General features: G+C 36.8%; 1 protein-coding gene across 1 annotated transcript in view; it reads left to right on the forward strand.

Moving 5' to 3' along the window:
* LOC107550324 (low-density lipoprotein receptor-related protein 1-like) overlaps nucleotides 1–13,987 on the forward strand; it is a 112,802-nt gene that overhangs the window by 12,906 nt on the left and 85,909 nt on the right. Inside the window, exon 2 of the mRNA XM_016231596.1 lies at nucleotides 2,927–3,049. Within this exon, the coding sequence (XP_016087082.1) occupies nucleotides 2,927–3,049 (123 nt within the window). The remainder of the gene's footprint in view (nucleotides 1–2,926; nucleotides 3,050–13,987) is intronic.

Genomic DNA, 13,987 nt, shown 5'->3' on the forward strand with positions numbered 1-13,987 from the left:
TTTTTCATGTCAAATAAAAAAAAAAAAAAAAACACAGCTTGCTCGACAGCTTGCTTAGTGTCATGTTAGCTTCTGTCCTGTTTGTGTAGTTAAAGTAAAGAGCATTTCTCCTCCCTGACTGCACTTATGAGAGGGGATTCTTGACATCAAATAATGGCTTACGGTCATTTTTCTTAAACAAGAAAAAGAAGCAAGTGTTATGGAAAGCATCTGTTGTGGAAACATAAAACTGGCAACATTTGAATTCAAAATAAAATGCAAAATGAGTATTATAAAATTGATAGTTCCGGTCCTTGATTCTGATTGGCTGAGCCGCGTTCGACGCTGTTGTAAATTACTCTACAAACACACACCTTTGTTTACGTTTGTGTGTTACTCTGCAGCCACTTTGTAGCAACCACAACTGTTTCTGAGGCGCTACGTTGTTTGGTGGAAGAACACTGTTTTTGTTAATATCAGTACACTTTATTTGCTCTGTTTTATTTTGTGAAACCTTACTACGTATCAGGAATAACCGTTTTATAAAAGCAATAAGCCCCGTGAAGCCGTAGTTTCGCGTCGTACCTAACAACGCCCCTTAGCTGTTATATATTCACTGTAAACCACGGCTTCACGGAGCTTATTGCTTTATTTTACACTACCTTTAATTCAGCAAGGGTGCATTAAACTGATCAAAAGTGAAAGGTATTTAAAATGTTACAAAATATTTTTGTTTCAAGTAAAGGCTGTTTTGAACTTTCTACGCATCAGAGATTCCTGAAAAAAGCTCTAAACTATTTAGCAGCACGACTGATTTCTAAAGGATCATGTGACACTAAAAACTGGAGTAATTATTATGAAAATTCACCTTTGCACAGGAATAAATTACATTGTACATTACATTCAAACAGAAAACAGTTATTTTAAATTGTAATAATATTTCATAATATTACTGTTGTATTGTATAAATAAATACAACCTTGGGGAGCAGTGTTGTGGGTAACGCATTACAAGTAACACGAGTTACGTAATCAGATTACTTTTTTCAAGTAACTAGTAAAGGAACGCATTACTTTTTAATTTACAAGAGAATATCTCAGTTACTTTTTCAAATAAGTAACGCAAGTTACTTTTTTTTCCAATGTATAGATTGCTGTAATTAGTTTCTTTTTTTTATGGAGTAACGCAATATTTTAATGCATTACTTTTAAAAGTAACTTTCCCCAACACTGTTGGTGAGTATAAGAGACTAATAAAAAAAAAAAAACTTTGCCAACCCCAAACTTTTGAATGGTTGCATATGTAAAATACAACCTGGTCTCGTGAAAATACATACCTCTGGGTACTTTTCTGTAACACTGTTTTTACGTACCTTACTGCACGTTTTGCCGCAGTTTCAAAGAGAAATGTCCACTGAGTGACGCTAAAACACGGGTTCAATACGTCAACCCTGGCATGTTTTTATTACGTTGATATAGGTACGTATTGCTGTGTTTTTATTACGTTGCTTCAGGCACGTATTGCGGCGGTTCAGAATTCAAATATCAGGGGACTGTCGCTAAAAGTTAATGCTCTATCGCATGGGTCACCAAACTTGATCCTTGAGGGCCGGTGTCCTGCAGAGTTTAGCGCCAACTTGCCTCAACACACCTGCCTGGAAGTTTCAAGTATACCTAGTATAAGCTTGATTAGCTGGTTCAGGTGTGTTTAATTAGGGTTGGATCTAAACTCTGCAGGACACCGGCCCTCCAGGACCGAGTCTGGTGACCCCTGCTCTATCGTGTTGGAAATATGCCCTACACCAAACCCAACTCTAAACCTACCCGATAATGTTAACAAATGCAAAACTGATATAAAAACACATTTGTTGACGCAACCGTGCCATTTGAACTTCCTTATATGCAGATTTGAACTGTTTTGTCGAACCGTAGTTACACGGGATTCGAGCTCCTCGCCTCTCAAGTACTCCGTGAGCTACCGAACAAACCTACCGTCGATGAAAACCCTTAGATATGAAGCTGGATATGTGTGATGCTAACATTCAAAAGCATCAGTTTTCAAATCTCTAAGTCATAACATAATATTCTTCAAGTAATTGTGCAGAAATTGCGCTTTATTATTCGAAACTCTGTACATTTGTATGAAAAGGAGTAAAAGGTGTCAGAGTTGTTCTGCCTCTAGTGTTCATTTCTTTTGGAAACTGCAGTGATATGTACTTATTGGTACGTATTTCACATCTCGCGAAAAAGTGTCCCCAGGTACGTTTTTGCCATGAGACCAGGTAGGTAAAATAGCGTTGCAAAATGTTTTTTTTTTTTTTTACATTTTCCATAACATTTGTGCAACATTTAAAAATTATGCATTTTTAACATTTAAATTCATACTGTGAATAGTTCTCAAGAAGAGCGTCTATGACACGCTTCAGTGCGGGGTATTTTGTTGCAGTCTAGTTACAGAAATAAAACATAAAAAAGTGACAAGGTTTAGTTTTGGAGAGTCAGTTAATTATTAGACAATAATGCAACAACATCCTGTTTTCACTCATGTTGAATTCTGAAATCACAATGGGATTAATTCAATTGAGGAAGTAAGCAGTTGATCATTTTGATTGACTTTTATTAGAGTAGATTTTAAATGGTTTTTTTCGGTTTATTTTGAACCGTATTGGACCAGAATAGAAGCCAGACATCGGCCTTGTAAGGGAAATGGCCAGGCTGGATAAAAACAGTCTGGTGGGCAGATAGGCTTGGCTGCGATTATTTTGTTTTGAAACAGACATCAGCAACTAGCGGTAAACTGACAGTACTTGGCGTCCTCGTACAACACTGGCCAGACCACAAACATTCTTATGGGCTGTTTGATTTCTTTTAATTCTGGATTGTAGTGCTAATAGCTGAATGCGTTGACACATTCACTCATTATTTGTTTTGCCTCTTCTTTTTTGTAGCTCCAAAAACCTGCAGCCCCAAGCAGTTTGTTTGCAGTGATCAGGTGACGTGCATCTCAAAAGGTTGGCGGTGTGACGGGGAGAAGGACTGCCCGGACGGATCGGATGAGGCCCCAGATGTCTGTATGTATCACTGTTTCTCTGCCATCAGCTGCTTTGAGGTGTTATTTGCATTTTAAACCTTGAGTACATCGATAGTCTCACAGGGCCTGCAGATAATTGGTGCAGTATGTACAGGTCATCGCTGCAGTTCTGCATTTCTTCTGTAAGCATCGAATTTTCCAAGAATACTATATGTCCTCTGTATGAGTCCCAGTTGGAGGCCTTATGATTGTGAGTTTGTTCTCCCATGTTGGTGTGGGTTTCCTCTGGGTGCTCTGGTTTCCTCTATGATCCAAAGACACTAAAGTGGAGGCACTAAATTGTCCATAGGTGTGTGAGTGTGTTGCCCTTCCTACAGATAGGTTCCAGCATAAAATCCATTGGAAAATGGATGGATTTCTTAAATCAAAGGTTTTTAGATTGTAGATGTTGCTCTAGAAGGTTTTTGAATTGTAGATATTGCCCCCCCCCCCCCCCCCCCCACAGCACTTTCATAAACACCTGCTCTATGCACTGCAAAATTTTCCTGATGCATGCAGTCACTGCGTACAATGACAAAAGATTGAATTTTGAGGTAATTTGATCCAACATGTAATAATTTTTCAGTTAAGAGAATTGTTTGTTGACTTGTCTTAAGAGAATCCCTAAAAAAATAGTGTGTATATTTTCAGACAAAAGTATCTGGGCTAAAACGCCCACATGGTGGTGAGGCAAAAAGGAAAAATGCAGAATGTCTGAACTCCAATTTGTTGTTTTCATGACAAAAACATGTGCAAAGTCTCTTTATATTTACATGTTTTTTAGTTATGTTTACAGTTCTTTTTACACAAATTATTATAATATTTTTTCCTGGTACCAAACTATATTGTCATTAAAAAAAAATTTTAATCAAATAATCATGAGCTTTCAGCCATTTATACTTTTTTTCTGTTGAAATGTAGTGATTTGAGACAAAGATTTTTATGGAATCTGAGCGCAGTTGAGTCCCACCACAGGCTGTGCACAGCTGCTACATGGTTCTGATAGGACGTATCAATGTTTGGTTTCTCTGAGTGGTCATTCTGTTTCCCAGATGACTTTGAGCTGAAGCACCTGTTTATTCGCTCTTCTTGTTTAGACTGATCAGTTCCAATGACATTGACTTCATGTGGCCTTGCTTATATCTGTTTATGCTATCAAGAGGACACTGCGAGTACCAGACCTGTTTTCCAATTTCCTATATTCGGTGCAACACAACAAATTTATATCACCGTTATAATTAACATGGCGAAATGCCTTCAGCTGATGGACAACCACTTTCTATTATCTGCGTACTCACTCCCAACTAGTCTGTTTTTCCCAGTTTGACAGGAATATAATAGTGTTTGTTTTTTGTTTTTTTCCCCCAACATATATAGTATATTTTAATTGATTTTATTTGTAATCCTTATATATTAGATACTGACACTGAAAGCCAGATGATATTTTCAGTATGTTAATAGAGAATTCCATATAAGGTGTCATTACCCAATTGAACATGCTCAAAAGGTCTGTTTTATACATACATCATTAATTCGTCCTAATGTACAAGTGCTATACAGTACGTAAACTCTTTCACTCCCTTATTTGCTTACAGAATGCTGTCTGGTGGTCGATTAGATATTTGTATTGTTTGAAAATGTTCAGTTTTAGAAACATGCTTTTTGCCCCATAATGATGCCTGCATTGGTGGTGTATTAGGTCAGCCTGTAAGTTTGTGTCACCCTGGTTTCCTCAGCAAAAACCCAATAGCAAAAATGTGTGATTCTTACACGTTTTGTTCATCATGGCAACCCTGTTGAAAAAAACAGCATATACTGGTTAGGTATGTTTTGATGCTGGGATGCTGGTTTAAGCTGGTCCTTTGCTGGTTTATGCTGGTCCTTTGCTGGTTTAAGCTGGTCCTTTGCTGGTTTATGCTGGTCCTTTTTCTGGTTTATGCTGGTCCTTTGCCAGCACATGACCAGCATAAACCAGCAAAAGGACCATCTTAAACCAGCAAACGACCAGCTTAAACCAGCATCCCAGCGTCAAAACATACCTAACCAGCATATGCTTTAACATAACCAGGGCTTGTTTTTTTCAACAGGGTATCTTCACAAATAAACATGAATTCTGAAGCCTAAATACAAAGCTAAACATAGGCTATAAACGAACTATTGTCACATGACTCCAACGTCACCACCGTTAAGCTTCCAACAACTCTTTCAGTCTTTATTTAAAAAAACACTTTCTCTGAAAGTTTGAGTAGAATAGTTTGCAAGAGTGCGATTATAAACACGAGGCTGTGAAAGTTGACTAGTGAGTAGATGAGTTCACCTGTTTGCGGTGATGAAGCTTTAAAACGTCACAGAAAAGGATTGCTGATGTATTTTATGTTGAATTATGTAGAATAAAACATGAAAAAACATCTTGAGCTTGTGTGAACCACAGACCTCATTTCAGGCGTTTAACCAAAAACCCATTGACTTCAGGACTACGGGACTGGAAGTGCTACAGTTTGAACTCAGGTTCTCAGGTTTTGGCTTACAAAAATATGTCACCCCTGCAGTGCTCTACAGTAACTATTGAAAAAAGATGCTACCTAGCACTGCACGTGATTTACATTCAGTTCAACAGCAGCCTCTAATCACAGGTTGGGGTGAAAGTTTTCGACTCTTAGTGTGTGATGTCTGGGAGTGTGAAGTATCTTTCCATTCGCACCCTTTCTGGCAGGGCCGCCTAATAGAAATGCGTTAAGCAAATAGTGTGCCGTCAGTTTATCATGGGGCGAGTGGGGGAAGGAGACAGACGTAATTAGAATTAACTCGCTACTTGAAATCTGGCCCTGGAATACAATGGCGCGGTTCATGAGGCAGCATTAGGACTTAAGGAATGTTTGTACTCCTTCGTCACAACCAATTACATGCTTTGAAATAATTTATCTTTCTCTAAAGAGGTGGTGTGGCTTGCAGAAGTGTTGGGTAAGAGCAGAGCTGAAGTACAAGCAGTTCGCAGAGACTGAATCCGCTCCATAAGAGGAGGAGAGGAGAAACAGAGGCTGAGCTGCCTTCAGTCTGGAAGTCATTAAAACCCCGTCCAGAGGAATGGAGGAAAACTGCTGTTTTTTCATGACCTGCTTTTCTCAGCTCAAAAGTTCTCTCGCTTTCTCTCTCTCAACACACATAGACAACCTAGTCTTCAACGTTCTCTATTTTTGCTGCGCTACAGGGTATTGACTCCTTTACGCGCTTTGCATTAAAATTAGACCGTTTTCTTAATACTTTGAGAGCCGATTTGACGTCTTACTCGCTGCTTTAGTAAAACGTTCCACTGCTTTGAAAAGGATGAACATTCTGCCATCATTTACTCAACCTATTTCCAAACCAGTATGATTTTCTTCTTCCATTCAACACAAAAGATGTTTTGAAGAATACAATGAACATATTTACTGACCAGTTACTGTCAAGCTATAGGACTAGTCGCTGGTCCTATAGAGGGCGCAACAGGATAAGACATATTTGAAGGACTTCCACATTTACGCTCCGTTTCCAAACAGTTCAAATGACAAATAAATGCATACTCTGAAAGCGCTCCACAAGACATGTGTGATTATATTACTGGATGCTCGAAATTGAACGGGAGAATGCACGTTTTAAACAGCTTATTGTACAGGTAAGTTAATCGGCGTTCTAATCTAATGCGCTGCTGCACTGTAACGCACACACAGGCTACAGACAGTAGCATCACTCGCACACAGAATCATTCAGCGCGGAAATGTATTGTCAACACTGTTCTGTGATTTTTCAATAAAATAGCTTAGAAACTGAAAAGTTCAAGCATATATTTCTTAATAACTAAATTCCACAGCTTCACCACTAGTAGAGAGACGCTGCCAGGTAGAATTAATTCACACACGCAATCGCTCTCACTAATGCATTCATATGAATGTAATCTTTACTGTGCTACTTTATCTGTATCTGATTTAGAACGAGCAGAAATCTGTGAGAAATATAACGACCCAAAGACAAAAGAACTGATAAAAAAGCTGTTATAGGAGCAATAGCCGTGTGGGCAGCGCTGTGTCATATGCCATAGCTGTGCACAAGGTGTTTATCACAGCCCCAGACTTATGTGTTCATTAATGACGTCATCAGCGACTAGTCGACCTCGACTCGACTTTCATCACATTAAAGTCGACTTCAAAAAATCAGAGGTCGTTCAACCCCTGCTTTAGGTAAATAAATAAATAATTTCAATTTTCACAGCAATGCCAAACAACCATTTTGGTCACACTTTAGTTTGGGGACAAATTCACTATTAACTATGACTTTTGTGGCAATAAACTATTAATTTGCTGCTTATTATAGTTAATAGTTAGTAAGGTAATAGTTAAGTTTAGGTACGGGGTGGATTAAGGGATCTAAAATACAGTCATGCAGAATAAGGCATTAATATGTGCTTTATATGTACTAATAAACAGCCAATATGCTAGTAATATGCATGCTAATAAGCAGCTAGTTAATAGTGAGAATTGGTCCCTAAACTGAAGTGTTACCTCATTTTTTTGGTTCCTCAAAGATCCGTTCAGAGATCAGTTCTTGATCATTTCTTAAAAGAACATTATTATTATTATTATTATTGTGAAGAACATTTCCACTATAAAGAACCTTTTATAGAGTGAAAAGTTGCCATGAATATTAAAGAGTCTTTATTAAACCATGAATGCCATTAAAGAACCTTTATTTTCAAGAGCGGCAACTTGTCTTCATGCACAAAGTTTAGGTGCATTTTATACATATTAAAGCAGCTCAGACATTCTTTGAATATGTTTTTTTGTGTTTCATAGAAAACAGAAAGTCTTGTTTAGAATAACCAGAGGAATGGAGGAAAACTGCTGTTTTTTCATGACCTGCTTTTCTCAGCTCAAAAGTTCTCTCGCTTTCTCTCTCTCAACACACATAGACAACCTAGTCTTCAACGTTCTCTATTTTTGCTGCGCTACAGGGTATTGACTCCTTTACGCGCTTTGCATTAAAATTAGACAGTTTTCTTAATACTTTGAGAGCCGATGTGACGTCTTACTCGCTGCTTTAGTAAAACGTTCCACTGCTTTGAAAAGGATGAACATTCTGCCATCATTTACTCAACCTATTTCCAAACCAGTATGATTTTCTTCTTCCATTCAACACAAAAGATGTTTTGAAGAATACGATGAACATATTTACTGACCAGTTACTGTCAAGCTACAAGGACAAAAAGAAACCATAAAAATAGTACATACAGGGAGTTTTAAATTGAAATATTGCCCTTCTCCATAGCCCTCAAATCTGATTCACAAAAGCATAAATTCAAGTGTGTCATTAATTTGTGAGAAACAATGCCACTCTAGATTAGGGGTTGCACAGACTAATCGACTAGTCGACTTCAATGCTCTTAATGACGTCATCAGCGACTAGTCGACCTCGACTCGACTTTCATCACATTAAAGTCGACTTCAAAAAATCAGAGGTCGTTCAACCCCTGCTTTAGGTAAATAAATAAATAATTTCAATTTTCACAGCAATGCCAAACAACCATTTTGGTCACACTTTAGTTTGGGGACAAATTCACTATTAACTATGACTTTTGTGGCAATAAACTATTAATTTGCTGCTTATTATAGTTAATAGTTAGTAAGGTAATAGTTAAGTTTAGGTACGGGGTGGATTAAGGGATCTAAAATACAGTCATGCAGAATAAGGCATTAATATGTGCTTTATATGTACTAATAAACAGCCAATATGCTAGTAATATGCATGCTAATAAGCAGCTAGTTAATAGTGAGAATTGGTCCCTAAACTGAAGTGTTACCTCATTTTTTTGGTTCCTCAAAGATCCGTTCAGAGATCAGTTCTTGATCATTTCTTAAAAGAACATTATTATTATTATTATTATTGTGAAGAACATTTCCACTATAAAGAACCTTTTATAGAGTGAAAAGTTGCCATGAATATTAAAGAGTCTTTATTAAACCATGAATGCCATTAAAGAACCTTTATTTTCAAGAGCGGCAACTTGTCTTCATGCACAAAGTTTAGGTGCATTTTATACATATTAAAGCAGCTCAGACATTCTTTGAATATGTTTTTTTGTGTTTCATAGAAAACAGAAAGTCTTGTTTAGAATAACATGATAGCAAATATAGATGATGATAGAATTTAAATAGAAAATATCACCTAAATCATGCTTAATTAGGATGCGTGTGGAAACGTGCTCTGTTTGTGGATCCCTCAGTGCAGATGCCTCAGATCACTGAAGATCTGCCCCATGAAAGAGGTTTATTTATTTACGTGGCTGGATTTCACTGTGTCTTTTGTGAAGTGACCACGACCAGCAGTGAAGTCTGTCGCTGTGCCCGCTGCAGCTGCTGTGGCCGTCCTCTGTGGACAACTACAACACAATAGACAGCTTTGTACCGCCAATCCTGCGCTTCAGTGAGATGAGGACAGTGATATGCCTTTAGGAAGAAAACAATTATCATCCTTTTATTATCAAATGTGTAAATATTAAAACATGCAATATGTTTGTTTGTTTGGTCATATGTCTTGTATCTACTGGAGAAGTGATCTTAAATGAGGTCTCACTCAAAAGTGTGTTTGAGATCAATATTGTCAATATTAATGAAAGCAGAAACATATACAGTAGGGCTTGACCATTTTTCTTTTAACTCAATGGCAAATTGGAATTGGTCAAGTGTTCATTGTGTGATTGTGGACTGTACACATTTGAAAATGTACACATTTTGTAAACTGATAAAGCTTGACAGAAAATACTTCTTATTTGGGTGGTTTATGAGATGCATTTCTCATCATTCTCTGCACAAAAAAATTAAGATAATTTAACAGTTACACAACAAATGCACAGCTTTGCTCTTCATTTTGTTGTAAAATTATTTTAAAATGATTAAAGTCTTTGTCAGTAATTGAAAAAGAGAAAAATATAATGTGTTATTCTAACCAGAATCACTTGAATGCACATTTGTATTACTTCCAAACTTGTCAATAGGAACTTCCATTGTGGACCTAAAGGAAACATCAGATCTGTCTCATGTTGAGAGGGTCGAAGGTCTGAGCTCTGATCTCACAGTGGAGCTCTGACCCGATGTGCTGAGATGAGAAGAGTCTGTTGTTTATCATCTGACAGCTGGACAAATGAACCGAGCATAAAATATCAGCTATGTGTTTAGCTTTAAAGCTTAAATTCTATAAAATGCTTAATCATTTATACACCTACTTGGTTGGCTGACTCATTGTGCATTCAAGAGTTCAATATCTGTAATATTTAAATGCAGAATGAATGATTTTCTCCCTCCAGCACACAGAGTTTCAGATGTAGTCTTTGCAAGAAGTGGTAAATCTGCTTCAGATCAGTAATGCCTAATTAAACAGGTGGATTATTTTTTTCCACTGAGTGTTTAACCTGATCTGGCTCAGATCTGTTATTGGTATTTCTTCACCTCTCACTTTTACTCTTGTAGTACCTGATCATTTACAGTAACTGTAGCTTTTGTTCAGATGCAGAACTTTTTTCCCCCATGATACAGTACATTTCAGTGATCAAAACAGTTTTTCTTTAAACCAAATTAGAAAAAAATGACTTGCAATCTGCTTCCTCCACATTGTGACATCACTGTGGAACCTATTAGCACATGACTGCCATCACAGCAACACATCAATGTCTACAATATTGCTTCTCGATTTACGATCAGTACTGACTTTAACACAGTGGGTTATAAAATATTCCTTGGCTGTCTGCAGACTGTCACAAAATAGATATTGAATGGCCTATTTATTTTGATTCTTTGTATAAGTGTTCATAGTACATTTTTATTACATGTTTTACTAAATTGTAAAACTTTGAACACACAAACACACACACACGCACACATTTTTTAGGGGGACATTGCCTAGGCATAATGGTTTTTATACTGTACAAACTGTATTTTCCATTTCCTTACCCTAACTCTGCCCTACCCCTCACACAAAACTTTCTGTGTGTGTGTGTGTGTGTGTTATTGATTTTCAAATTTAAGTATAGATCTGGGACAAAGGTGAAATTATACAATCCATACAGAAGACAAAGTAACACAAATAAATTATTGTTTTACTATAAATATCAAACTTTGAAAACTTTGCTTCTTCATATCTCACTGATGTGTGTGCGTTAAAATTCACACCGAAATGACTGATATATCATCTGGGTGAAGAAACTTGCTTCTGTTATCTTTGGATTTTTAAATGTTGCTTAACTTGTATTTAACCCAGAATATTATATATTTATATATACTATTCTGAACATTAACTGATATCATGAAAACGTTACAGTTGCAGTTTATGTGGGAAGTGTTGTATATATTTGTTATGGTATTTTAAAATAGATAAGGTTGTCTGAGGTTAAGCATTCTGAGTTCCTAATGGGGTTGAGTGTCCCAGCTGCCTAAACACTTCGAGAGATGATCTTCAACAGGGCTCCAAAATGAAGATCCATTCTGACGTTGACTAAGCCATCAAACAGTCTCTGTCCCTGAATGGTCTTCAGATTAGGGTAAGAAGAATTTCAGAAGTAGCCTGCCAGTTCACACTCTTGGATTCACCTTCAAACACTCTGTCTTGGTGGTATGTGGATAGTTTGCGTGATGTTGTGAGGATTCGAGAGGTCACGTCCGGTTCTCATTCATGATGGGAAATGGATTCTTGTTATGGATCATTAACCATTGACAGAAATGTCCAGCTTTCCATGTTTTCACTGGTGTACTGTAGGAGGTGCTATTAGGCATTTTCTGAAAGAGCATTGAGTGTCAAACATTAAACAGCATATAAATCAAAACTGCCTAACATTGTTGAATGCAGTGTTGAGTCAGGAAGTGGTTTAGGACTGTGAAGCGTTGTGTGTGTTGATAGAAGCGATCTATTGCATCTATCTTTCTGAATCTGATCCAGACGTAGTCTTTTAAAAAATGTGATTTTCTCAGCTTTTTGTTCAAAAAGTTACTTTTTATGAAACTTACCCACATTTAACTGTTGATTTAAAAAAAAAAAGATGAAGTTAGAATAAAACATTTTTTTTTTTTTAAAGCAGAGGCTCTGTTCTTTGTTTTGACATATTGCATGTTCAGATATTAATACAACAAAACATTCTGGGTGCCATTAAACTTATTTAAATATGATCAAAAAATACTGGCGCTGGCGGGGAAAGGGTTAATCTCAATTAAATAAGTTGTTAAATAGCACATGTTAGTAATAGTAGTTACTGTGGTAAGACCTTTTGTTTGACTAGTAGTTTGACCTGTCCAGAACACAGACAATGGGCAAAGCCCCCATTTAAATGTTTTTTTAAAAAAAAAAAAAAAAAGATGAAGCTAGAATAAAACGTTTTTTTTTTTAAAGCAGAGGCTCTGTTCTTTGTTTTGACATATTGCATGTTCATATATTAATACAACAAAACATTCTGGGTGCCATTAAACTTATTTAAATATGATCAAAAAATACTGGCGCTGGCGGGGAAAGGGTGTCACAAAATAGATATTGAATGGCCTATTTATTTTGATTCTTTGTTTAAGTGTTCATAGTACATTTTTATTACATGTTTTACTAAATTGTAAAACTTTGAACACACAAACACACACACGCGCACACATTTTTTAGGGGGACATTGCCTAGGCATAATGGTTTTTATACTGTACAAACTGTATTTTCCATTTCCTTACCCTAACTCTGCCCTACCCCTCACACAAAACTTTCTGCATGTGTGTGTGTGTGTGTGTTATTGATTTTCAAATTTAAGTATAGATCTGGGACAAAGGTGAAATTGCAATTCCGGCAACCACAGCTGCCGTTTTTTTACCGTACATTTTACTGATTTTTTTTTTACAGCGTTAAACTGCGTTTGTCATTGCTTATGGAACCTAAAACAAATGTGCCTTTCTGACATCAGTAAGGCAATGTTTCATGTCTGTATAGAAAATTGTATTTGGCAAAAGAAGCTGTGATCAATGCTGATGATCCGTCTCATGTGTGGAAACTTTCTCATGTTATGTTTGGGCTGCTTTATAGTTAATGAACAATTAAGGAGAGCAGTAAGACATGCATTGATCTTATTCACGCATGAATGCTCCAGTGACATGGAACGGCCCATTACTGTACTATTCTATGTAAGAGTTGCCTGACATGGACAATTTGAGCTGTAGATTTCACTGATATGAGTCTCAGAGGTCAGATGTTGTAATGCCGAAAAATATGCATTTAGCTAAATAATATATTACTTTTACTATTGCTTAAACTCAAAGATAGGGTTTTGAATATAAACTCATAATTGTAAGTATTAATGTTTGATGCATAACTCATCATAACTCGCACCATTTGACAAGCTAAAACGTGTGGCTTGTTGAGAAGAAGTGATATTGTGTCTCTGACATGTAATTTTCACGTGGCAGACGAAAATAATCCACTTGCATTCAAGCAGAGACCTGAGCCACATCTACATGGATTTTGCATACATTCTGTACTCTAATTAAGTTTTACCTTTGAAGAATGCATTTTCACCCCGATTAACAACATAGTAATATGCAAACTGTATCTGCCAAATCAGCTTTGAGTCTCAGTTTCAAAACACTGGTGTTAACAGAAGAAATGCTTATTTATAGTGTATAGCATGAGGGCAATGACTCATCACACTCCAGTTCAGATGTAGTTGATTGATGATAAGCTAATTACAGCACTGGCACTAAACAAGCCATTGCTTACTGTGATACTGTATCTCACAGTGCAATGCATGACATTTAAAATGGTCTTGACCTTGTGAAATTGTTATTTTTAATAAGTTTCTTGATCCATAATTTGGACTGAAATGTTAAGATATTATTGCACACAAATAAATAATATCCCCCCCCCCCCCCGAGGGATAACCGTATCCCACACCCTA

This window comes from Sinocyclocheilus grahami, unplaced genomic scaffold (assembly GCF_001515645.1).
Source record: "Sinocyclocheilus grahami isolate Dianchi unplaced genomic scaffold, SAMN03320097.WGS_v1.1 scaffold396.1, whole genome shotgun sequence".
NCBI lineage: Eukaryota > Metazoa > Chordata > Actinopteri > Cypriniformes > Cyprinidae > Sinocyclocheilus > Sinocyclocheilus grahami.